This window comes from Parambassis ranga, chromosome 10 (genome assembly GCF_900634625.1).
Source record: "Parambassis ranga chromosome 10, fParRan2.1, whole genome shotgun sequence".
Lineage (NCBI taxonomy): Eukaryota > Metazoa > Chordata > Actinopteri > Ambassidae > Parambassis > Parambassis ranga.
Window position 1 is genome coordinate 14,282,797 of NC_041031.1, and position 27,472 is coordinate 14,310,268.

At 42.0% G+C, this 27,472-nt stretch overlaps 2 protein-coding genes and 1 pseudogene across 2 annotated transcripts; all 3 read left to right on the forward strand.

The window, feature by feature from the left end:
- The window catches only part of LOC114443047 (autophagy-related protein 2 homolog A-like), a 9,310-nt pseudogene extending 155 nt beyond the window's left edge, over positions 1 to 9,155 (forward strand).
- Positions 9,156 to 11,446: 2,291 nt separating this feature from the next.
- On the forward strand, positions 11,447 to 13,855 carry LOC114442751 (multifunctional methyltransferase subunit TRM112-like protein). The gene is given in 5 exon segments (XM_028416540.1): positions 11,447 to 11,484; positions 11,486 to 11,519; positions 12,001 to 12,102; positions 12,303 to 12,395; positions 13,456 to 13,855. Coding segments are annotated over 5 exon segments (369 nt in total). The 3' UTR covers positions 13,558 to 13,855.
- A 2,383-nt stretch (positions 13,856 to 16,238) lies between these two features.
- On the forward strand, positions 16,239 to 26,842 carry LOC114442223 (transforming growth factor beta-2 proprotein-like). Its single transcript, XM_028415603.1, has 7 exons — positions 16,239 to 17,714; positions 18,645 to 18,808; positions 19,056 to 19,188; positions 19,269 to 19,379; positions 20,913 to 21,093; positions 21,507 to 21,660; positions 23,379 to 26,842. Exons 1-7 carry the CDS (start codon positions 17,357 to 17,359, stop codon positions 23,535 to 23,537), a joined length of 1,260 nt encoding a protein of 419 aa, XP_028271404.1. The 5' UTR covers positions 16,239 to 17,356; the 3' UTR covers positions 23,538 to 26,842.
- The last annotated feature ends 630 nt before the right edge of the window (positions 26,843 to 27,472 follow it).

Sequence of the window (27,472 nt, forward strand, 5' to 3'; positions counted from 1 at the left end):
TGTGTATTTATTCACTAAAATACATACTTTCTTTGCACAGCTAAAGGGAAATACTGGTTAACTGCTAAACAACAAAGTAATGTTTACATTTTTTAATCATGTAATATTGAGGATAATACTTTCATAGTGTGATTAGTTTTAATAACTGTAGTAAAATATATATTTCTTTCCTGAATATTATTTTCAAATCGCCAGTAATCATAAATTCAGTGTTTTCAGGATTTGTCTGGCAAAGACTTGACTTAGGTTGGCATTGTTTGGTTGTAAATAAATATGTGTTTTCATTTCATCCTTGCACATGTTTTGTTTATATTAATGTGGTGGGTGTTGGCAGGGTAAACAGCGGGTGGTACGGCGCGAAAGTGTATTGCGTGTGGAGCTGGCTGAGCTGAGCGCAGAACTAGACCTGGACATCTTCCAGTCGACTCAGGAGCCTCAGCAAAGCCTTCAGCCACTGTCCCTCTCAGACAACTGCATCAGGACTCATACAGGTGAAACACACATACATTATAAGTCAAAATAGACTAAATTCAGGCTAAAGAAACCTGGGATAACCAGTTAAAACAAAACAAGCTGTTTACGAGCAGCTTCTTTATATGAATGATTGTGTTTGTGCAGTTATTTTACTTAATTATGGAAGTATTCTGTATTACAAACCAAACTACTCAAAGTACAAAAGCTTTCAAAAAAACACACACACATATCATTTTTGGCTTTAGTAAGTTAGCTTGGTTATGCAGAGTCATGTCATCAGTGCCACAAAAAGAAACCAAAATAGCCAAAGCTTTTTCTAAATAGCTCAGAAAGATCCTTCTGTCATGTCTGAATGCTCACATTTGTGCTGACATGAACATAACAAAATTGGCAGGCGTAAGACTACAAGCACTTCCTCCATCCTCAGAACAGCTTTAAACAGCTTGACTCTCTAATAAAGTTTTGCAGTGGTCAACACTAACTACAGGGCTGATTCTCTGTAATGCTAAACTATACTATCACTTTGGTTCCTCTCAGACCCAGAGCAGCGAGCTCTGCTCCTCCTTTACCCTGCTCTCCCCCCACGCCATCCTCAGGCTTCGTTTCCCCATACCTGACCTCCGACCCCTCTACCCGCCGGCCACCGACCCAGAGGGCAGTGCGGGAGGAGACCTTGGTACTGGAGCTTACAGAGTTGGAGCTGAAGCACCAGGAGGCCCCAGACCTCCAGTGTGAGCAGCCTGCCCAGCAAGGGTCTCCCTGCCTCACCCAGCTGCTGGAGGCCTCGTTCACCGACCTGCACGGTAGGAGCACTCAACTTGAGTGGCACATTTGGACTACAGATGCATTTGTATCTACATAGTTATTATTAAAACATAAATTATTTACTGATTTGTTTTACCAGGGTCATATGAGGGCTGGGAAGGAGGCTCGTTCCCCTGTATCAAAGTGAAGAAGAACCGTGACTCACTGCCTAGGTTAGTCCTGATCATGAGAATAATGACTTTACTGGCCTGAATAGTTGACCAGATTTTAAAAAACTAATTGTAAGAACTGATTCTGAGAGACTTTCCAGTTATTCTGTTAAAAAAGTTCGGTTAAGCCAAAAACCAGTCAAAATCTCTTTAAAGTCTGTTCTCATCATTTACAGGATATCAGTGCGTGTGCGTGGAGGTGAGGCTCAGGGCCCGGCAGCAGGTCTGAGCGGGATGAACATGGGCCTCATCAGGGATCTGGGGGCTGCCTTTTTTGAAAGTCACTGTGAATTCAGCAACAAAACCAGCTCTCCGTTTTCTTCCAACCGCACCATGTTTGAGACAGAGGAGGTACGCTGGATCACTTTGGAAAATTACGCAGTTCCATTTATTAGACATTTTATCCAGATTGCAAACCCAATGGACTGTGCTTTCCCCTCCTCCTCCCCTCTTTTAGATGGTGATTCCAGCAGACCCAGAGGAGATGCGTCAGTTTCAGGAACAGTGTGTAGCTCAGTGCCAGTGTGCTGTGGACATCAGCCTGCCTCAGGCCTACATCCTCCTACCCAGCAAACAAGCCTTCCAGAGCATTTACAACAGGTATATGCATTTCTGGTCTGCTGTTGTTATATCCAGGTGTGTGACATACGTCATATTACCAATAGCTTTTCCAGCTTTGTTCCTTTTGCTCATTCAGTTGCTCTTAAATCCTGCCACAGAAATAATTGTATTTTTCCATCAACTGCCACTTTGTCCTAAAGGATCAATAATGACCTGTTGATGTGGGAGCCGCCTCCCCCTCCTCCTCCCTCAGCCCACAGCCCAGACAAGAGCAGCCATCACCACGACGAGTTTCAGCTCTGCAAATCAGCCTTTAGATTGGGCAAGTTTGACTTCTTTAATGAAAAAAACTTCAACACAATGCAGACTAATTTCACACAGTAGCATCGAACAGCTTAAAAATTTTAGTGGATGAAACCAAAAACATGTTTTCCTGTCTGGACATAGACTCTGATTCAGAGGAGGATGAGCCTCAGTTCTACTTAGCCAGTGAATCTGGTGGAAAGGCACAGCAGTCAGTGGCTCGCCCTAACCACAACCTCAGCCTCCTCTCACTCACTGTGATTATCGGAAAGGGTCGCTACAAGCCAGAACAGACAAGAAGGTGGGCTGCAAACCATAGTATTGTATTATTGTATAGTTTTGTATTAAAGTAATGTGTGTGTTTTTGACCTTTTCATAACCTCAGGAGGACCAGAGTTTTGGGGAGATCATACTCGACCTAGAAGGGGGAAGATATTCAGTGTAGCACAGCATCAAAATGACCCTAATCTTAGTTTCCTGTGTCTGGAGAGTAGACGGTGGAGCTCTACCACCAAGGTGCACATTGTGCTCTCATTTGCTTGCATTTCCATTAAATTTGTATTGATAAGTATTGACATAAATATATGGATTATCATGTTTTTAATTTCATCCCAACACAGCTGTGTTAAAAGACACCCCCATCCCACAGCGGTTGGAAATGCCCAGCTTCATTCCCCCAAAACACTTGGACCCTACTATCTACCCCACGGAGGTGGGAGTGAGCAGTGTCAGTGGGAGGGAAGGAGACCCACAGATGTTGTCCACAGCCATAAAAATCACACTGGACCTCCAGAGGAATGTCAAGGTATGTTGTCCTCATTTGTTTAATTACATAGCAGGTGCAAGTTTGAGAATAAGTTTGTTATACTCTTTTTATAGGAGTTCTTAGTTGCCCTTCGACTTCAAGGTGCCACTATGCGACATTACATGACACAAACCAATCAGAGCTGGCATGAGCAGGTGAGAGGCACATTTTACTTTCATACTTCTTTTGTCTCATTTTTTTTAATCAAAGGAAATTCCCTTTTATAGGAAGGAGTCAGGAAAAATTGATTACGCAGATGATTCAGTGTGATTATGCTGGTTTCACTCAGGCCAAAAGCAACTTTCTTGATCCCAGAGATAATAAGTACGCGGTATTATATTGTAGTTGTAACATATAATTTAATATGACAAATTGCATAACCAGATTGATCCTCAGCCTGTGTGGTGTTGTAGTGGCAGTAATTGTTTTTCCAGTTAAACTTTTTGGATTACGCAGAAAAATGAAACCACGCTCCACATCAAAATCTCGCTCAGTGATTTGTGTTGCCTTTACACTGAGTCTGTTTGTTACAGCTTGTTGACTTCCTGGATGTCATTGATGATCCCATTCTGGGATACACAGCACCGGCCATCATCACTGTCCTCCACACACCTTGCTACCTGTGCTGTAGACTACAGGTAAAGATCTAAAACTATTTGTTACAGAACAGTATTAGTACTCATTTTTCTGTTTCTACACCTTCGTGTTCTGTTTTCCTTTTTTTCAGACCTCTGTATCTACCCCTGCGAGTGTTGTTCACAGCAGAGTCCTTCTCTCTGTCCAGTAATATCATTGTAGACACTGCCACCTTCCACCTTAGGTACAGTTTACCACTGACTGAATATGAGGTTTGTTTATTTAAAATTTCAGAATCAATTGTGTGAGAATTTGTACTTTTTTGTCAGATTCATCCTGGATGACTCTGCTCTCTACCTCTCTGATAAATGTGAGTCTGATACTGTGGACTTGAAGAGAGGTAAGATGGACAATGCGCTGCTAAGTGCTGTCTATGCTGTGTTTTTTTTCTTGCTGAGTGGTGTTTTGATTGTAGACTTTATGTTGGTAGTGTTGCTGAAGAAAGAACAACTTTTGAAAGAACTAATTATTTGTCACCGTTATTACAGAGTAACCTATTTTGGATATCTGTTTTGCCTCTTTTCCACACAAGAGCCCAACTGAAATATAATAATTTTAAAACTAATTTTAAAGAGTCAAACTTTACTGGTGTCTCGATGTTTAGATTTCTTGATGACCTCTGACTCTAACACAACCTCCACCTGTGTTTGTGTCACACAGACTATGTCTGTGTTCTGGACATTGACCTACTGGAGCTTGCCATCACCACATGGAAAGGCAGTAATACAGGCAAACTGGTGAGTGCTCAGCCTCTGTTTACTTAGTTGTGTGCACACTACAGCCATGAAGCAGAGCAGCTAAAAAAGAAGTAAATGATCTTCAGTTATCTATCTTTTTTTTTTACCTACTCAAATCTTTGAACTGTTTATGTCAACCCAGTTGCATACACAAGCATGCTCACATTCATACACCAATGGTGCATCCACTAGAAGCGACTTGAGGTAAAGGACACATCAGCATGCAGCTACAGGCAGGGATCCAACCTTTAACCTCACAGTTAGTGGACAACCACAGCTGCCCAGAAAAAAAAACATCTTCAACACCCTCTTCCAGAAAAAAATGTAAACAAAACATTGAATTAAGTTCAGTGTCCTTTACAAACCACTAACAAGCACTGAATATGTGTTTTATAAATATTTGTTTTACCACAGTTGAAGTTTTACCATAATAATGGCTCCAGACAGCAATTCAGCACTAAGATTGCTTTCAGTGCGGTGTGGAGCCAAAATTAGCAAGACACAAGTAAACACTTTGCCCAGCAGCAGTGATGCAACTGTCCTTTAAGCCTAATTTTATATAGTTGTGTATCTTTAAATTGTGATTCAGAGGTTTTTATTTGGAGGCATTTGCCTGATATTTCTTTATCTAGCATTTCACTGTTACCACTGATGGTGGCCATAATATGTTTAATGTTTACTAGTCTCAGCACCCATTTATTCTTAAATCCTGATGAATTAAAAACTTGTTGCTTTAAATGGTTCCAATATTTGTTTTGCAGTCTCAGCCTCTCTTTGAGCTCCGTTGCTCCAACAATGTGGTCCACCTGCATACATGTGCTGATTCTTGTGCCGCCCTGGTCAATTTGCTGCAGTACCTAGTCTCTCAGGGTGACCTACACCCACCACCAAAACACGCCTCACCCACTGAAATCGCTGGCCAGAAATTACCGGTGAGGCCTGTGTATTCACTGAAGAATTAAAATTAATGAAGTAATTCCAAAGGAGATTAATTTTTCTTGCAGATATGAAAAGATGTCAATGGAGTAAATCATGTCAATTAAATATAAAGTTGATGTGAAGGAAATTATAACTTGTTTTTATGTAACTTTGGTCATAAATTGCTTATTAGAACTAGAGAAAATATCGATAAATGTTGGAAAAAAAGTGATTCATAGATGGGACAACGCCGCTCTAATGTTTCTATAATATTCTGCCCTGTCAGCTGTCAGAAAGTCCTGCATTTGTGCTGCCCTGCCCTCCAGCTGAAACCGCTGAGATCAACCAGTATGACCTGGCTGATGCCTTAATCGACACCGAAAAGAGCTACAGAGAAGAGAGTTTTGAGCCAGGTAGAATTTGTCACTGTTTTACACATCTGAAGTAAGAAAAGATGTGTCCTAATTGTCTACATTTTTGTGCTGGGTTTGTAGTTTGAATGGAAATAGTCCAAAAGTACCATTTTGGCAAATCTGATTCTTAATCTGTCTTTTGGATCCTTTCTGTGTCTGTCCAGGTTCACCTTCAGTTCCGAGAGGCTCGCCTGTCTCCGTCTACCTGTTCCCTGGTGAAGCCTCAAAGCACAACCCCTCTGTCCTCCAAGGGGATGACTCTGAGCTTGATGGACTGGTTGCTACAGCGACAGAGGCTCAGGCAGATATGATGTCAGAGGAAGGTTCAGAGGGCTCCACCGACAATGATGACTTCTGCATCCTAGAGGCGCCTGGCATGGGAATTCCTGTGAGTTTCTTTGCTCCAGGGTTGTCTCTCTTGATACCTTTTCCTCTTTAATAGCTAGACCCCATGTTAGAGTCATTTAGACTCACTCACTCACAGATGTTTACATGTTGATTTGCTTCAGCCCAGAGATGGGGAGCCTGTGGTGACAGTGCTATCCCAAGGCCCCATTAGGGTGAAGGACAGTCACTTCTCCAGGCCAAGAGGTAGCTCAGACCTGCTGCGAGCCCCAAGTCGCTTCCCAGTGCCACAGAGCAGGGTGGTGCTGCGGGAGATTTCTGTGGTCTGGCATCTCTATGGGGGCAAGGACTTTGGTGGAAAACCCATGACCATACATGCCCAGAACACCAACAGGTAAAGATTTGTAAATGCACAGATGTTTATCACCGCAGAATGTTTCATGTGTGTTGTTGGTTAAATTTCTGTCTTTGTTGTTCTTCCTCCTCTCCTTGCAGGGGTCGTTCGGTTCCTGCTGGTGTTCGCTCATCTCCCTCTCGTTCTGCCACTTCCTCTCGTCCTCAGAATTCCTGGCGGTGGGCTGGAGGCAGCGGTCGCCAGCACACATTGCTGATGGAAATTCAGCTCACCAAGGTACACTGGTACATTGTTGTGTTGTATATAGAGAATATTGTGGAAACGTTCAGAAGTGCCATTCTCCACTTTGATTTGAATATTCAGGACCTACGCCACTTCATCTCAGTACATTCATTCTGTGTGTCCTAAGGTGTCCTTTCAGCATGAGTCCTACCCGGCAGTAGCAGGGCAGCAAAGTGAGGGGTCATTGTTGTCTGGGGTTGGGGTCGGTCCTGGTGGCGAGCAACCGATCTCTAGGCAAGTGTTCATCGTCCAGGAGCTGGAGGTTCGAGACCGACTGGCTTCGTCTCAGATCAACAAATTCCTCTACCTCTACACCAGTGAGAGCATGCCCCGCCGAGCCCACTCCAACATGGTGAGAAACCAGGGAGGGAGGGTTTGATTTATGGAATTAAAATGGTCTGTCACTGAGAAAACCACCCTAAAGTTGTTCATGTCGATGGTGTTGTGTGTGTCTTGTAGTTGACAGTAAAGGCGCTGCAGGTCTGTCCAGAGTCTGGCCTTGGTGGTCCAGAGTGCTGTCTTCGAGTCAGCCTGCTACCGCTAAGACTCAACATCGACCAGGTAACTGCATCATCTAGGACTGAATACATACTGTTATTGTGAAATCAATTTCAAGTCCCTGTCCAAGAATGTGATGCACAAAATTATGTTTTCTTTTTTACTGCGAAAACAAAATGTCTGTTTTGAGTTTATTCACACTGCTCATCAAAGAAATGAGCAACTGATTGCACAAATGCTTTTGCCATTTGTGGTCCTTACTGACAAAAACAGTCATTGTTTCTGTAATTAGTTTTATGTTTTCCAGATAGATTGATTAGAACAACAACAAGCAATGAACCACAATAAAACCAGGTCATTTGCAGTTAAGCTGTTGCATTGAGTTTGTTGTGTTGATCGTGCATTCTGGTACCATGTTGTGCTCATTGTCAACTCTCCACATCTTTTTTGTCTCCTGTTCAGGATGCATTGTTTTTCCTGAAGGACTTTTTTAGCAACCTAGCCTCCTCTGTTAACCCTTACTTGCCTGTGGACCCTGCAGCTGAAGGTGAGCTGATGATTTTTGCATTGTTGCTGGATTTTTAGAATGGAGCTGCATACAATAGCTGTCTAAACTGTTTATGTATTTTCTACGTTTTCTGTGTTTTTCTGTCTTTACTTCCAGTTAAAGCAGATCCCTCCCAGAAAGGTTCTGAGGAGGTAGAGGCACCTGCTGGTTTAGGTCCCGACCTCACAGCATCTGTGGAAACAACCTACAGTGAACAGAGCTCCTCCTCGGCTGGTTCCACCTCCTCCTCTGACCAGCCTATCTACTTCCGGTATGTAGATTCACAGGGCAGCTTTTGTCAGGAGGATTTCTCTCTGCAATATAGATATTTATGTTTTTGTTTTAAAAAAAAAACGTAAGTTTAATCAAATTTAAGTTGTGGATTAAAAAATCTTCAATCTTTTCCCCTTCCTTTTTCAGGGAGTTTCGTTTCACCTCTGAAGTGCCTATCTGGCTGGACTATCATGGCAAACATGTTGTCATTGAACAGGTTAGAGCTCACTGAAATAGCCCATCTATCTGACCAAAAGTTTACATTCAATATATATAAAAATAATAAATAAATGGAAATATTTTCACCACTATTCACTTGTGTTTTTCAGGGGACGTTTGCAGGTATTCTGATTGGTCTGGCCCAGCTGAATTGTTCTGAGCTGAAGCTGAAGAGGCTCTGCTGCAGACATGGGTAAGAAACAAATATCACGGTTATTGCAGGAAAATGTGTTTTTGAAGCAACAAAATGTGTTCTTATTAGTATGTAATTCGTTCCTCAATCTTGTCTTTCTTATCATTTTCCAGTCTCCTCGGTGTAGACAAAGTGATTCAGTATGCTGTCACAGAGTGGCTGACAGACATCAGGAAGAATCAACTGCCAGGCATTCTGGGAGGCGTCGGCCCCATGCACTCAGTTGTCCAGCTGTGTAAGTCTTCCACACACACGCACACCGGTTCTCACGTTACATGTACTTCATTCTGTCTTGTGGTTCATTTCCTTTTTTCCCTTTTTCCTATCCCTGCATGGTTGTCCAGTCCACGGAGTGAGGGATCTGTTCTGGCTGCCTATAGAGCAATACAGGAGGATGGACGCATCATTCGAGGTCTTCCAGAGGGGGGCAGCATCCTTTGGCACCTCCACAGCATCAGCTGCTCTTGAGCTCAGCAACAGGCTGGTGCAGGCCATCCAGGTACTCAGTCTGAGAAGGACTTTGAGCACACCTGTTTGCTTTTTTTATGTGTATTACCCCATTAATGTATTACTTCTCTAACAGGCAACAGCAGAGAACTGTGTATGACATCTTGTCTCCAACACCTCCCTTGAATCGTTATGCCATTACTGAGGGCCGCGCTCCACTAACGGCCTCGCAGAGCTGCTCAGCCTGCTGACCTCCGGAGAAGGAGTGGCTAAAGCATATGACACTGTCAGAGAGGTGGATTCCCTGTTGTCTTCCAAAAAAAATAATGGAGCCTTTCTACATCATTAATGTAAACGTATTTAAATGTAGATCCTTTTGATTTTTATATAATTCCACTCATCTGTGTTCAAGGGAGTTATTGACACAGCTCAGACCTTGTGTGATGTAGGCATCTCGTGGCCACGAACAGAAGGGTCTCCCTGGTGCTGTGGGTGGCGTCCTGCGGCAGATTCCGCCACCGTAGTCCGACCCTTGATAGTGGCTTTGAAAGCCACTTCCAACCTGCTTGGTGGAATGAGAAACCAGATCAAAGCCAGATGCACGGAAAGAGGACTTCCTCAAGTGGCGCACAGAGGACACCCAAGAATGAGGACCTTGTGTGTGTGTGTGTGTGAGGAGAGAGATGAATGAGAGGAGTGCGTGTGCCGTTATGATTGGGGAAAGTCTCATCTGTGGAAAGCCTGAGGTAAATGTGTATTTGCATGTGGTGTTGGACTAATGAGTCAATGTGTGACTCTGATGCAAAAACAGTGACCTAACTACTACTGCAGTTACTGACACCCAGTGTTTTATGTGGCTCCATCATACATGGATCTACCAGATTTAATTCTTCAGTTTTGAGCTCTCCTCATATTTGTCCCCTCAGTGATAAACTAGTCTACAGATTCACTTTTTTCATCTGTGCAGGCATATACACTGTTGCTCTCAGTGGCTTTTTGTTAATCCAACCGGGGCAGGTAGGATTCACAGACTGGAGGACTTTTTGTGGTGGATAAAACAGATTGTGAACACTTCATGTTCTTTAAGCTGAACTTAAAACTGTTGTATCTCGATTTAAAGGAGGGATTTCTGACATCAGCTCACACTCCGAAGGTGAAGGAAAACAAGCAACTTTATGTTTATGCTTTTGAACCTTGGAAATAAATTGAGCTTGTACAAGAAGTGCTGAGCTGTGAACAATTTCATCACAGTTTGCAGTATATGAATGAAAACAGTTTTGGGTGCCATGTGTGATGAATTGACAATGATATAATGGAAACAGGGAGAACTTTTCATGAAGTTAGTGCCCTCCAGATGTTGGCAGATGGGTTTATCCTGACTTCACCAGTGTTGTGTGACTGCTTTGACTTTACCCCACACTATGCACCTGCTCCCCTCAGTGCTGGTATCTGTGCCATAAATAACGTTGCAGAGTGCCCTGTTACTAGTCTGTTGCCTTCCTTAGACCTGTACCATCCTTACTAAAAGTGTGACACATACAGGCTTATACTCACACCTGGCTGAATAGGAATTTGCAGATCACGTAACGCCTCTAACTTTTGTAGCATTTCGGAGTCTGTTGATGCTTCATAAGGTGTGTTGTTTTGTGAACTGATGTCAGGCGGTTGGAACCTGGGATCTGAATTAACTTGCTCTGTAGGTCAGAATTGCTTTCCCCTCATCTTTAGTTGCCTTCCTGCATTTTTAATGTTTCTGTATTTGTTTTTTTTTAACATTGTCATACTTGTTTTTCAGAATCCGGTGATAGTGAAAAATTAGGTGATATGTTGTAATAAACAAAAGTTTTACATTTTTATCTTTTTTGTTTATTAAGTGTGAGGGACATGTGTTCCTCTATGTGTGTATGTGGACAGTGTGCATGTGTGTATGACTGATTGAGTGCGTGTTTGGGCGCGCACAGCGCATGATACATGTTTGTGATGGCGGCAGGCTGATGAGCTTGTTACACCACGTGTGTAATTACTATTTACTATATCATAAACTGTATGAATGACCTGTATAATACAAAGACGTGTATACAAAATTAATACTAAATAAAAATTTGAGTACAAAACAACACTTGTCTGACTGACATGGTTTCTTGTATATAGTTAAATGCACCTAAGGTTAGTTTAAAATAATATTAATACTATTTAACCTTTCATTACATTTTTTGTAATTTTATTTATTATTCGATTGTATGTTCTCGTGTCTAATATTTATTAACAGTTTAGAAAACAAATACAGTGAGGTATATACGGGGAACCATCAGTAACGGAGTAAGAGTTTACCGGGACAGTTAATGCGATGCACCAGTGGCACTTCCGGTTCACATGTCAACGCTACAGCGTGATCTACATCTTGATGAAAAATTGAAACATTATCTGTATATCGTTGAACAAGGGACTGTGTTTGACGTTTGTAACATGAAGCTGCTCACGCACAATATGTTGACATCTCACGTAAGGGAGTCACCAAGGCTACCCGCTGCTCATTAAGGTAAATATTAACACCTGGTTAGCAGTGTGGCTAATGCTAATACTAACTTTAAATGGGTCTTGCAGTCCTTATAACACGGTTTCGTTTACCCATTACTCATTGTTATTCCAGCTCTACCTCGTGGAAGTTTTACGCAGGTTATTTAAGAACGCATTGTTAGAACGTGTAGCTATCAAATAAATGTGTTAGTGTTCAGCAACCAGCTTAGAATGAAATGTAACCTGTGCTCCATTTAGGTACTTGAAATTATCTTTCAGGCTTCCGTAGCTGCTGTGAAACGTACGTGGTTTGAATCATACGTTGCAATTACTACTTGGTGGTATTAAATGAGCAAATATACTGCACTTGTTATAAGAATCACTCTTAAGATTTCATGTTAAGCGCCAGAGCAGTGACTTTTACACATAATGTGATAACGGGCTAGTGTTGATGAAGCACATTAAACATTATGTTGTTTCCTCCTAATGTTGTTGTTGTGCAGGCAACTGCGGTGAAGGTGAATGAGGTGGAGTTCAACCCTCAGTTTGTCAGCCGGATGATCCCAAAACTGGAGTGGGGTGTTTTGGTGCAGGCTGCAGATTGGGTGAGTCAGACTATCAATCTATGTAGTGTAATATCTGACATTATGATTCTGAATACTACTCCAGTGTATTCAGCTATTACAAAGGAGATATATGTTTCAGATTTGGGCTTTAACAAATGAGAGAGGACTGTGGTGATATTAACACTCTGTATGGGAATTTAAGAGAAATTAAAAATATGTTGTCAACGTTCTGTCCACAGTTGGGCCAACGCGAAGACCTGCCAGCAGAATTAGTGTCAGACTACGAGAAAAATGATGACTTCCTGAAAAAAGTGCATCGAGTGCTGTTAGAGGTAAAGGGCTTACTGAAGGCTTTCATATGTGCTCATTACTGCAGTGCTGTAGTTAAAGGTCTTAGCTGCTGGGCTCTATTATTTTGATTGATTTATTTGTTCTGAGTATGACATAGACAAAATGTCCACTGTATGTTGCTGCCAGACACAATTTATATTGACAAAGCCGCCTTGATTCAAAGCAGGAAATGACAAAGAGAAAAAACAGCACAAACATAAAACTAGAGACACCAAACATTGTTGCTTTTTCTAAACAAACATACATGTCTAGTGTTTCTCTTCAACTGCATGTTGTTTATTATTAAGGTCTAAAACATTGTGTTGAACGTATTTCTTTCTTCCTGAAGGATAAGTATGATGATGAATAGAGATAAATAAATAGATGGAGGATAGTGATACAGCAGTAACAAGCTGTTTATTTGCCAGAATGATGCTAATGTTGGACGATTTCCACATTTCTTTCTAAATTATTCATTTAGAAAACCAGTCAGGAGGATAAGGTGCAGGCCTAAAATGATAGGAGCTATCTTTTAATGCCAGCTGCAAGTGATAATTAGAGTGAAGCTTTTGGCAGGAAAAGCTTAATGACTAAATTCATGCCTTGCATACGAAAAATAATACACACACTTATTGCTCTTTGATGATTGAGTGATTGCTATTTTACTCCAAGTCTCCAGGAAACACTCTGAGATGTGCACCACTTTTGGTATGGTGGGCAAACCACCTTACTACAGCTTTGTGTTTCTCACGTCATTAAAGGCATTTTTCTCATAGTCATTGGAAGAAGCCTGAATAAGATAAAACTTTATTAATCCTGGAGGAAATGCTTTTGTCAGGTTACAGGTTAATAAGCCTGGTGTTCCTACCATTATATTTTGATTTTTGATTTGATTTATTTTGATTGATTCAATAACATTTAAAATGTTTTGAGAGGCTGCAGGATATTTTATTTTATTCCTCTTCCATGTTTAAAGTACTTGGATTCTATTCTATACTTATTTTGCTCAGTGGGGACATCTAGTGGTGGTCTTACACCTCTCTCTGATTGTGTGTATTGCAGGTGGAGGTGATCGAGGGCTGTCTACAGTGCCCAGAATCAGGCCGGGAGTTTCCCATCTCCAAAGGAATCCCCAACATGCTGTTGAATGAGGATGAGGTGTAGAAGACATCTCAGTGGTTCCAATACATCATAACTGTCACTCAGATGGGACGTGTGTGATGGATGTGTGTGTTCTGAAAGGCAGACATCAGACTCTGGTTTGAGTTGGTGCCATGAGAAAATAGGCCACACTGTCTGACTGTAGAAGGCTGATGCTGCCAGTGCATGGAAAAGATTTGAAAATAACAGATGGAAATGTTCCCCCAGAGAACCCCCAGTGGTTTTATCTGTATTTATTTTTGTAACTGTTTGGGCTGTTTTCTTTTTCTTTTTCAATAAAACTATCCAGATTTTCATTACAGCCAAAATCGTTAGGTTTTTGTGGAAAATATGGATTGACTTATATTAGAGACATGCAAAAATATAACTCCTGAGAGGCAGGCTCTGAACCCCATCTCGCCCTCTCTCAGGGTTTAAGAAAGTGCTGAGGGCCAGATGACGTGGCAGTGGCTTGTCTATATTTGGCTTTGAGGAAAAAGCAGGCGGGCTGGAAGTTGTTTTTGAGGAAGTCCTTTTTTTCTTTTAAGCCACACATTACAGCTCACTCTCTCTCTCTCTCTCTCTCTCTTTCTCACTCTCACACACACACACACACCCCACCTGGGCGGGATCCTTTGATGAAGTGACATGCCCCACGGTGTGTCTGATGTTTTTAAGAAAGAATTGAGGATGGCGCTGACAAACAGCCTTTCTGCTCACTTGATGCAGCAGCCCTCATGTTTGAACAGGAGTCAGAAGCAGTTATCTTTATAGAAACCCTGCCAGAACAGACGATTAGGTGGAAGGGGGAGGGGGCGGTTTGCCCTGACCAGAAGCCTAAAGGCAGCCTCAGTCTCTCCTACCTTTCCCTTCTACTTACAGCAATTACAGGCCTGCACCGCAACTATAATAACGGTATAATGGGATGGCAGCAGAGCAGCAATAAAAGCCACCCCTGACAGATTAACAGTCCTCTCCAAGTTCTGAGCTGTAATTAACAATAAGGCTGAGGAGGAAAAGAAAGGAGCAAAGAAGGAAATCTTCAAAAGATAAAGATAAAAAGGAATGAAGTGTTTTATTAAAATTAAGCATTAACTATAGAGAACAAGTCAAAGCAGGAACCGAGCTTCACTCTGATGCTGCATTTTGAAATGGGTAGAAAGGATCTCTTATTTCTCCAACTCCCTATTTATCATTTAATGGTGCATAAATATTTAATAGATCTTTCAAGCTTTTTGACAAAAATCAATATTATTCTCACTTGAGATGAAGGAAAGGACTGTCTGTGATCAAATAACATTAACAGTAACAGTAACATTTATCTAGGAACTCTAGAATGGAATGTGTCCTTGATTAATCTGCACAAAGTATACACATCTTTGCACAGTTTTGAGGCACAGTAATGTCACATTAGTACTTCAATTGTTGCATTCGTATCCTTTCCGTTCCCAGATCCCAAACTCAGTGTGTCCTTGTATGGGCTTTTGGTTGGATGTGTGACATAAGGTCTGAGGTCAGAGCTGTGTTGCTGAATTGTATCTAATAAATTAACATGTGCATTCAAGTTCCTGCCAAATGAGTTCACGCATGATGATTAAATTCATTAGCACTTGGTAAATCTCTCTGTAATTCACCCTCAGTTTAAATTTGCCATAAGTGGTGACATTGCTGTGCTGGCAGACCAGTCAAAAGGCTAAAACGTGTAGCCGACAACACAGAAAATAAGAAACAATTCTGAATAAGAACAAACTATTCTTTTAGAAAAATAAGGTTTAAAAACAAAGTGATATGATGAAGACAAATGGCTTGTAACACTACTCGATCATGATAGTTTCTGGCTGGTGTTTTAGCTGCAGAGGCTAACTGGCTGCCTGTCTGTCACTTCCCTTCTTTCGACACACTCTAATGAGCAAACTAGCATGTTAGCTGGTATTAATTGTTGTTTTTGAGTAAAAAGTATCTTTTGTGTCTCTTGGGTTGCTCAAACACACCAAACCTCAGGCATGGACAGCTGCACATTGGTTGATAAGTGTACTAATGATGCACGTCTCTCTGTCACTCTCTTAGGTCCAAGCTGTATCACCTTAACGCTTTTGGTGTTAACCTCATTCTGGGATCCAGAACCCAGTAAAACCCCAACTAGAGCTTTTTGTTCATCTCTTAATAAAGTGCTAAAGGGGGGCTAAATGAGACCTCTGAGCTTGTCCTGGTTATGAACATTATTCTTCTGTCTGGATAAGAGTAAAGGCTTTTGTTGAGGGAACCAGAGTGATGCTAAAACTACTAAATTACTACTACTAAACCACATCCTCCCTGTGCCACTATACAGTTGAGTGCTTGGTCTTTTTTAAACTTAGCCGCGCACCCACACTTTGTAACAGCAGTGTTAATGAGTTTTACAGATGCTTCCTGGCAGCAGGTTCACCTTGTCTTTGTGCTAAGCTAACCGGCTACTGCTCCTTTAAGCTGTAAAAGGCCTGGGCGGATGTTTACCTTTGGAGAGAGGGCGGTTCAGGGATTTCTGTGGAGAAATAATTGCAAAATGTACAGCTATGTGTGTTTGACTCTTATGGTGAGAGGAAGATGCTTTTGCCTACATAATCACACACTCTCCTCACTGGTGGCATCCCGCCTCCTCCCCCCTCCCTTGCAGACTCTCTCTGTCTGGGGACCTTTGCGTCTCTCACAGAGGATCTGCAGAATAATGGAGTCACATCATGCAGTAGGTCTCTGTGTTTTCGCCAGAGCCTTCAGCCCAGCTCACAGCAGGCCGGAGCTAATTTGAAGCAGGATTCTGTAATTCACTGTAAAGTGTCCTCTTTTTTTAAAAAAACAAGGACCTCTTTCATAAGTTTTTCTACGTCATGTCTTTTTATGTCGTCTGACGTTTTCCGTGTTTTGATGTTTATATGAGGGGGATTAACAGGCCCACCATGGTTTTCCAACATAAATCATCACTTTTTTTCCCTACGTTTTAGTGCAGGCAGCTTTCTGTTTACCTATAAGTGGGAATGGGAGGACCTCGTTGAGTTTTTTAAGCTCTAAGTAGATTTTCTGGAAGCGGATATGGGCCAGTATTTTGCTCCACAGATGGGTCTTTCGGAGATAAAGTCACGGGAGCTGTGCTGCTTCAGATGAAGTGCGCCGCGCAGGTTTTTATTTGGAGCTTTTGCGACATGGGCTGAGCTCCTGTGATGACCATTTTCTCCTAAAAGCTGTTCAGTAATCTGAGGATGGACGACGAGAAACGGAGACGGATTAAACTCTAACGTTTAAATCAGGCTGTTGTTAATTATCTTCACCTTTATAGGCGGGGAACGCGCATGCACCGGTACGGGACATCAGAGCTTTGAGCGCAGTAGACTGGAACTGACGCGTCAGATAGATTTGTAGTGGTTAAATCTTAAGGTTTTACAGTGTGGTTTGTTGAAAATATGATGCAGATGTATTTCCCTTTTTATTACAATTGTAATTCCAAGTAACTTAAATGTAGATTTTTAAAGAATAAATGACAATGCGTCGTTGCGTGTCTGGTGTAAAAACAAGCGAGCGCACGCATAAAAGTGTTCTACTTTCAGCATAGCAGAGGTGTGAAGTCAACAGGTGCGTGTTTCTTGTCCACGTGAAGTGTTTTTAAACAAAATAACTTATTATAACTGGATATTTTGTTTTTTTAATAGTGTAGACCGACGTTTCTGAGGGTTAAGCCTTAAATCCGTTTTTACGCACGCGTTATTATTCGCTTGGTTTGGAGACGCAGCTACTGGATTTTCTTCTCAGCCGTTCAGGGAGTATCTCCGTCCCTCCATCTCCTCCTCGGACAATGTGGCTCTCCCGCCTCGCATTACTTCTGCTGCTCCGGTTCTCCGGTGTGTTGCAGGTTGAGGGGATCAACACGTGCCAGTCCATCAACCTGGACGCGCAGAAGTCTCGACGCATCGAGGCGGTGCGCGGCCAGATACTCAGCAAGCTCCGCATCCGCAGCCCGCCGGACGACGACGAGGCCCCGCCGCCTGGCACGGTGCCCCCGGAGGTCATGCTGCTCTACAACAGCACGCGGGAGCTGCTCAAGGAGCGCGCGCGGCTGGCGGAATCCGCGTGTGAGCGCGAGAGCAGCGAGGAGGACTATTATGCCAAAGAGGTGCAGAGGATAGACATGCTGCCACCGCGCACCGACACAAGTGAGTCCAACGTGTGTGACTTTTAAAAGTTAAATAGTAAATGAAGTAAACTATATTTGATCAAAACAGCAGCAGTCAATTGTAGACACTTCATAATAAACTATGCTGACTGTGATGTGAAAGTTCAGCAGCCCAGTCTTCCCAACTTCACCAGATTGACTGGCTGAAAAAAGAGATTAAATGTTTGCCCCACTATTTAGCATTTACTAACAGTAACCTTATGAAAATGTTTCTAACACACTGTTCTAAGTTTTTAAGCAGCCCATCTGGCTCTTAAAGTACCTGTACCTGATTCAACACAACTTTAACCTGACATCTGTTACATAATCACATCCACTGAGAAATAACCTATAAATCTGTCTGCTGTTGAATGAATGTTGTATTGTGTGTTTGGGTCAAAAATAATATCTGTGCCATTTACAAAACAGAACAATTACATTTCCCTAAAGTTTCATCTGTTAATTTTATTTAATAACACACAATTTCCCTGCCTTTTGCTACTTAAATCAGTGCATGAGACTGTAAACACCACTGTACATGAAACCTTGTTGCGACACTGAGCAGCTTTATAGAGTCGAACTGTGGTTGGAAGCTGTCACATAGAGAAACTTGCTGCTGATGGACCTCATTTTGAGATTAATGGTGCTGGATGCTACATGGTGCATAATTACAATGCAGTCTTGGTGGTAGGTGATGTATAATACAGTGAAATCCACGAGCACAACAATCAACCATATATTAAACATAAGACACGACACATTTGGTCACAAACCTGTAATTTAGCTTCAAGACGCTCATCAGCAGTAATTATGTCCGAGACAATGCATCAGTCCCACAGTTTTTTACCCAGTCGTATAAATACAACATTGTCTGAAGGCACGAGATGTCGCTGGAGCATTAGTCACCCTTACACTTGCTATTTTTCTTCAGATGCGGTGCAGCCAGTAGCACCAAACCCCCATTACAGAGTCGTCCACTTTGATGTCAGTGGAGTTGACCTGACCAACAGCACCCTGGTTAAGGCTGAGTTTAGGATCTTCAGAGCTCCAAACCCGCAGGCTCGGGCCTCGGAGCAGAGAGTGGAGATCTATCAGGTAAGACCAAATAAATCACAGGAGGCAATAAATCCAAACATAAAATCACTTCAAGCCACATATTATTAAAGCAGGGGTTTCCCAGCACTATGGGCCTCAGGCCAGCAAGACTATTAGGAGAGTGAAAGCCACTGAAATTTGGCAAGAGTCTGTTTACATCTTACAGATAATGCTAGCTGTACAAGGATATGGAGATGGTTATTTAAGGTTTGAGAAGCTGACATTATCTTTTCTTCTCTTGCATCAGCTGCTGAGGCCAGATGAAGATAGTACCTCCACTCAGCGGTACATTGAGTCCCGGACTGTTCAGCCCAGAGCCAAAGGAGTCTGGATTTCTGTGGACGTCACCGAAACAATAAAGGACTGGGTGTCAGATCCAGGTCAGCTTCAGTGACACATGTTTCATTATGATCCAGTGTTTGTATTAGTTTATACCAACACATTTCTTGTCCTGCTTCAGAGAATAATCTGGGCCTGAAGCTGGGTGTTCACTGTCCCTGCTGCACCTTCGTCCCATCCACCAACAACATCGTTCCCAACAAGAGTGAAGAGCTGGAGGCTCTGTTTGCAGGTGTGTTATGGTTTTTCCATTAACTGCACATTGGGATAGCCAACTCATAAATGTATCTGTTACAGCAAACAAAATCCAGGAAACTGTGTTTGTCCTCACAAACAGGCCTGGATTTCAGATTCTGCCTGATAATAGCACTCTTTCTAGAGGACTGTAGTCACTTTAAAGAATTCTATGGTAATCGTAGACATTAAATAGGGTAAGGATCAAACATTTCTTTTCTTTGTAGACGTCAGTGTGTAGGACAACCAAAAAGTGAGGACCATTGATCATAGTCTCTTCCTCAGCTGGAAACAGCTGGGCTTCTTTATATTGATGAACAGGTACTGCTCTCTGGGTGTCAATCAGATGGGTGGTGGACAAGTTCAAATCCATATTCCTGGAGTCATTCATTCATTCAGCACTGTGGATTTGTGGGCTGGGCTGTTGCCCTTGTCTTGTTCAGAGTTCAACTCAAACATGGCAGATTGTCTCTTGACATGTTGTCACCTTATCTGGCCCAATAAATTTCCAGTCCCAGTGAGTTTGTTGAGGATAACTACATGGATATGTCTCATGGTAGATACCCAAAACCGATGTCATGACCTCGTCAATGGTCTTCTGTGTGGTGAGCTTAAATGCTGTTGTTTAATACTGTCAAAAAATAGATATATAATTCTATTTTTTTAACCTGAGGCCACAGACTTATCAAGCAGCCTGATGCTGTGCATGTTTGTCATTAGTTGTGTTGGAGCCACATGTCAAATTTGCACCAGGGCATTAACTAAACCTGTGGAGTCAAACTTAGCCTCAGTTTTATCTCAGTGGTCTTAGAGATGAGAAATGTAAATTTAACAAAGTGGCAGAATTATTGGCTCTTCAAAGACCTGCAGGTCTCAAAATGTGGAGTCTTATGTAAGCGCCTCCAGTGTGGTTCATGAATCACTCACACACTGTCCTACAGGAATAATGGAGGAACTGTTCTCCCATACACTGTGATACTATTGAATACCAGACTGTCTGTGTTGTTTCATTTAGGCCCCCAAATTATGGCACTTTCCTCAGGATTTACACTCAGCTGAGCCAAGTTTTTTCACATGTAACTTGTGATACTGATGTAAGACAAGCAGGGGCTTGTTTGGAGCTCTTGTGCTCCCAGAAACAGCCAAAAGAAACATGAAGTCAGACAAACAGTCAAGCCATCATTCCTGATCTCAGAAACATCTGCATCACATCATTAGTTCTGTCATTTCAGTGCCACATTCAAGTCTGTGGAGCAAAAATCTGCTATTCAGATCAAAAAGAAGGAATTCAAAGGTTTCAGCCTAATAGTTGATACTATTATATATACTATAGTTAAATAGTAGATATTTTGATCCTTTAAATGAAGCAATGTCTACTCTAATGTGAGGCAGATTGTTCCATTAGAGTGGGAGGAGGAAAGGTTTCCTGAATAAAAAAGATCAAAAGATAAACTTAATGTGTGTAGAGCGTTTTTTTTAATCCTGTTTCTTGTCCAGATGTCTGTACTGACCGTCTCACTGCTCTCTGTAGGTGTTGATGACGAACAGCTGCGTCAGATGAGAAAACCTGGTCAGGTTAAAGGCCAAGCGGATTTCAGCACCAAGACGCCACACCTCATCCTCACCCTGCTGCCCAGTGACAGAGTGGACAACCCGGCCAAGAAGAACCGCAAGAAGAGGGCGGCCGCCACAGACACCACAACCTGCTCCCGGTAGGCCACCAACTGTCCACTTCTCTGTGTATTTTTTATTTGTGACTGACAGCACTGACACTCCTCCAGGATTTGTAGTTTTATAATTTTGAATTCTAGTTGTGGTGGGTGCTGGAATTCATTTTTTTCTTCTTCTCCTGACCCACTTTGCAGACTATTGTGTGGCAAAACTAACAGTACTGAGCCTGTGTTTAGACTACAGGCCAACAGGCATACAGTGTTTTATTTAGACTACCTCATGCTGCAGGGGGAAAACTCTGGCCGCCATGCATAGTTATTACCTTGTGATGGTGGCTGGTTCTCCAATGGGGGACCTGTGGTCATTTTCCCATGACCCAACTTTGGGCCCTCGCCCCAGACCTTGAATAGCAGAATGGGACTTCAAATGCATATGGTGTGTTTGTGTGTTCCAGTGGCTCAGACCAGGGCTGCTGCCTGCGCTCGCTCTACATCGACTTCAGGCGTGACCTCAACTGGAAGTGGATCCATGAGCCAAAAGGTTACAGAGCCAACTTCTGCGCCGGCAACTGTCCGTACCTCTGGAGCGCGAACAACCACTACAACATGGTGAGTTTAAGGGTCATCATGGAGTAAAAACCATCAACTGCTGCAAATCAGACTGTTGCCAGAAATGACAGAATATGTATAGCATTTGTGAGGTTTGGCTTTTGCTAAAAAGAAAAAGGTGGGACATGTTTTGGTCTTGCTACTAGTGTGCTGACTACATGTGACTGAGTCCAGGCATTAATTTCTTGACATTAGCAGCTCATTTTGTGACTTCCTGAAATCTGTTCAAAGCCCATGAGACCACAACCACTGAAAACTTAGAATAACCTCTCTGCTAAAGTCATGCAAAGACAAATGTGTTCTTTTTTCCAAATTATATTTCATTCCAATCTAGAGATTCATGACCTTTTAGTGCTGAATAATTTCACTGGAAATATTGACGGAGTTCTCGGTGCAGAGACACAGCCAAATTACATAAACAGAAAACATCTGCGATTGTCAGAAACATCCAAGTAAGTCCTCACTCTCTTTCTGGTAAAACAGTCTGGTTTGGACCAAACTCCAATCAACATTCAGCCTGACTTCAATGCACAGAATGTTTGAAATGCAGCTAACAATTTCACTTAACTGAGCTCAAAGTGCATTGTTTGTGGTGACTTAACACCACGGTTAGCTAAGATTGGTTAACCCCAGTGCCACCTCACAGAGCCCTTTAAAGAACATATAGGTTTATGCAACACACTGTGTTTATCTCTTTCTGCTTTTGCCTGCAGCCTCATGGAGGTATTGTTCTACTTTTCTTTTTTCATGCTTCTCTCTAATATAGACATGGCATTTTGACATTTATTTGATGCTTTGCTGTTGTCAAAATGTGGCTTCACTTTAATGGAGTTTGGCAGTTTTTATTGCATGTCTTTATTGCAGACCCTGAAAAGAGTAAGTAAAGAGACATACTGGCAGATTAGTTATAGCATGTAGTGCCAGTGGTTTGACGGGAATGATAAATACTCACACGTTAATTTTTCTTAAAAAAAAAAACAAAAAAGCCTAATAATGGTATGTTTTCCCATTTTGTTTAAAGAAACGATTGGGAGGAAAACCAATGGAACAGATCACAGTCTGATCATAAAGCAGAGTGACCATCAGGACTGTGAAATGAACAGCTCCAAAAATGAGCCATCCATTCCCATAGACCTCCATGTTTAAAAGTACAAAATTACTACATGTTTACAGAGTGTACAAAAAACTTTTGCTATAATATTAAAGGTGGAAGTTGTACATAATCCAAGGATAATGTGTGACCAAAGGTGGCTGCACATCCACCTGAGCTCCACTCCACTCGCTCTGTCTCATTGCTTGTTTTCAGATCAGCTGGCTCTTGGGGCACAGTGAGGTCCAGAAAGGTGACGTGCACTGTGCGTCACCTGACCTGACAGAGAAGTTGTTTTCTAGGTATTTCTTAAAACCATAAAAATGTTGATAACCCTTAAGGGTGTACTATAATTATGAGTCCAATGAAACACTCCATATCAGCAGCAGTCTTAATGGCACGCTGAGAGGTTTCTTTATAATGACTGTACAGATGTGAGTGGTATCAATCGTCTAGTATAACTCTAAATAGCCATACTTCCCAAAACTTCAAACTCTTATGTAACAGCTGCTTGGCAGCATAAGAATAACAACAACTCTCTCATGTAAAAAAAACTCAGAGTGCTCTAACTTTTGCGTTCCTGCAGGACCTCATCATTAACATGTCTTTGTGTCTGTTCCCTGCTCAGATCCTGCCCCTGTACAACAAGCTAAACCCCGAAGCCTCCGCCTCACCCTGCTGTGTTCCTCAAGACCTGGAGCCCCTCACCATCATGTACTTCATAGGCCGCACACCACGTGTTGAGCAGCTCTCCAACATGGTCGTCAAAACCTGTAAGTGCCGCTGAGGTGAGGGAGGCAGAGAGCGACTACAGGACCAAATCTACAAACTGCTTCTCTGTGTGTGGTGAGGACAGATGGATCCTCTGTTCATTAAGCTTCGCTGTTTCTGAGATGTTATTTTTTTACGTTCCCTGACTCCAGTATAAGGACTTTCCTCCTTCTCTACAGGCATGAAAAAGTTTTTCTTCATTTTCTGGAATTTTCAGTTTCATTATAGGACACTGTAAATATGACAACATAGCTCTATTAAACCTGTACTTGGATATTAAAATTAAAAGGAGGTGGTGTGTGATTTGGCTATGCTACGGTCTGCCTGCTGCAGAAAAAGGATTCTTTTTATCAGGATTTGGCTTCTGTCTTCGTCGTTTTACTGCGGGCAGCAGAGCGAGCCAGACGTGAGCCTGTTTGCTTTAGGTTTAAAGGTGTTGATAGGAAGGAGGCGGTGTGGAAAGATTTGCAGACTGAGATCTTTAAGGCGAAGGAGGCAGGGACAGATAGAAGAGAGAGAGAGAGGAGCTGTGTCCAGGCAGAGGCCCTGCCAGCTCTCTGCGGTCCCGGGCTGAAATCTGCCCGGCGTAAACAGGATGTGAAAGATTTCCAGACACCGACCCGACCACTCACGGAACGCCAGATTTAAATGCTCCCCTCATCTCCTCTGTCTCTCTCTGTTGCTCGAGGTTCTGGGATTTGTGGTGGGAGGAGAGAGGGAGAAAAGAGAGGCTTTGAAAATGAAACGTGGGATGATAGGGCTGTATTTGGAACGGCTACAAGTTTGGAAGGTGGTATTTTGCAGCCTTAGCGAATTTGTAACTATTTGGGTCTGGCTCAAACATTCCATAATCACACTCTCGTGCTTGTTTTCTGAATGTGCATTCATTATCTTATTGTAAAAAGTTATTGACTCATTGCTGATCCTATGCTGTGATTATATTCTGTCATACCTATGTTTACCATCAGCCTCACTGATTCACTCAAGAGTCTCTCTCTACACCCAAGTATCCACACTGACCACTTTTGATAGAATGTCTAAATGCTGAAAATAAAAAACATCCCCAGGGCTCATTTTAAATATAGGCTCTCTGGTATGCCAGTGGTTTGTGTGTGAGAGGGCGACTGGGTGTGTGTTGTATGTGCAGTGTGTGTGTGTGTTTGGCTGGTGAGATCATGCGTGATAGCACAGAAATAATTTTCTTGGGCTTTATTGTGAATTTTATTGTGATTATTGTGAAAATCCAAAACAGACCTTCCCTCTGTGACCCTAGAAGAAAAAAAAGATTTTGTCTTTTTTTTAAGTTTTAGTTGAATAGGAAGCAGTCGAATCTGACAAATACAAGTCTGTCACAACAGCATCCAGTTATAGAAGTATTAAAGAGTCAGTGGAGTTAAACCACAGCCACAGGAAATATTCATTTTAAATTGGTTGGAAATAAAATTGTGTAACTGGATACCTCAAACATTACAGTATCCTGGTCAGCACTTTACGCAACTACTCTAAAAGAGTTAATAGTCCAAAACACAAAAACAAGATATCAAAAAAAAATCAGTACACAGATTTTTGTGGATAAGACTGGATATCTTGGTGTTTGTTCATAATGTTATTAGCAAATCTTCGCTTAGTAACATGTTACAAAACATTTGTAGCTTTTTTCAAATATTAGCACAAGTTGTAAGTGTTAGCATGCTAATAACACTTGTGCGTGTTTTTAGCAAATGTTTGGGTGCTGCTACAAACAATGAGAAATTTTAACACGCTAGCAACATTTGTAGTTTTTTTAGTTAATGTTGGCATTCTATTTAGTTAGTATTATGGTGTATTCATGTGTTGGGGAAGTTGTTTTGTTTAATTTTGTTTGTGTTATTAAAACTGTCAACTTTTCATAAAAACTGGAGGTTTTGAAAGTCCGCCACCCCGCTTTAGGGTCACGTTATTTATTTAGATTTTCGATATAGCGGCAGATTACAACAGATAGAACGGGATCTATACCTTGTTCTTTTATTAAACGCACTAAAAAGCCTTACATTATTTATCTTGATTACACATCGCCGTCATTTCTCTCACACATTTACAATTTGCTCTCTGTATTGGCACAGTGGAGTTTGCCTCAACACATACACCAACTAAATTCCGTTTGCCCACATATCTAAAGCCAAGAGGTATTTAATTGTTTTGCTACTCTTCATGTTCATTTGTTGATTGACACTTTCCTCCGTAAAGGTGACAGTGAGCATGGTTAACCAGCCAATTGCTGCACAGTAACGGCGATAAACATTTTATCAAATGTTTTTTCCGAAAGACAGGTTTAAAAAGAGGAATATTGTTGAGTGGAAACCACTACACGTACATGTATGTACAAAATGAAAACTCAATTGTCAAGTCACACCCTCACTCTCATTGACTGCCACAGAAAGTGCAGACTGAGCTCCCGAACAGCTCCCCAGTTCTTTAACTGGTGGTATTTTCCTCCATGTTTGCAAATAAGAAACATTTAATGTTTTTTTTCTCCTTTCTCTGCATCTGAAGCTCTCCTTTTTCCTTGTCAGTTTGAAGATGTGACTGAGCAAACAGCCACAAAAACTGCTCAGAACAAGGAACTGACACTGGCAGCCAAGACAGCAGTGGTTAACTCCAACTGTGGAAAAGTTACCATTTTCAGAGGACTTCCCCCAATTAGAAAGACAACATGAACATCAGCCTGCAGATCCCATAGGCACTGTTACTAGCATCAATAAAGTGATAAAACTGGCTGCATATGTGCTTATCCAAGTCTTTTGGCATCATAGATCTCTTAAGACTGAATGATACCTGCAGCTTTACCTCCTCTGAGCGTTCTTTCCACTGCTTCAGGATATCTGACAGCAGGACACATCATCCCAGCCAGTGTCTCCTGCAGAGCTCCTGTTGCAGACAATGTGACTGGTGACACCAGACCCCAAAAAAAATCATAGGCTGAGCTGGTTAAAGACAACATTCCACATCTGGTCAGAGACTGATGTTTCATCTCCATCTTGAATGAATCAGATTCCACACATCAAAGCCGACAAACTCTCAAGAGGAAGACTGTTATCCAGATCTATCACCTTGGCGTGTTGATATGAAGTGTTTGGACAACAGCAGGATGACCAGAGAAACCAGAGTAAGAAAAGGAAATTTATGTCTTCCTCCAACACCTTCACCTGGTGAAACATAACCTGTATTTCATCCACAAAAGCTAAGGCTGAATCAAAGGACTCCTAAAACATTGTTTGCATGCACTGCATCCTCATTGAGAAGTTTTTTCTGACCCATCCTGCTCAGACATAAAAAAAAAAATCCAGAACATTGAATCCAAGTTTGGTTTTTCATAAACTCAAGACACTCCCAACATCAGCTGGATTATCTTTGGAGCCAATGTGTCGCCATTGAGAAGGGCTTGATACGTCACTGATGGCAGAGATCCTGTTGGCAAAAAATATATGGAAACACTTCTCCATTCTGTCCAAAAGTCTGTTCATGTCAGTTTCAGCTCTGTCTTGAACAAATCAGATTCCACACACCAGAGAGGCCTAAAACCCCCCTGTCTTCATCCAGATGCAGTGCCTTGAGTCATTGATCTTCTTGGTTGTGTGCACCACAGCAGGATGACTATCCATTTCTCCAATGTGAAGCCACCTCTTTCACAAAGAGCAGCTTGCCTTAGCACAAAACTAGCTCAACTTGGGATGATGTGAATATATAACCTTTGACAGATAAGGCCACCTTTCAAAATCTACAGCAGAACCAATGTTTGCATTAACTGCCGTTTTCTTCTGTGTGAGAATGGGAGTAGATAATTCTACTTTTTCCGGTAACATTAAACCTTTGCATGAGGCTTTCTGAGCAGAAAGTAGCCAAGCTCCCAGGATCCAAGAAAGCATCCGTCTATATCACTTCATTTCTGCACAGGAAAAATGGAGAGGATCC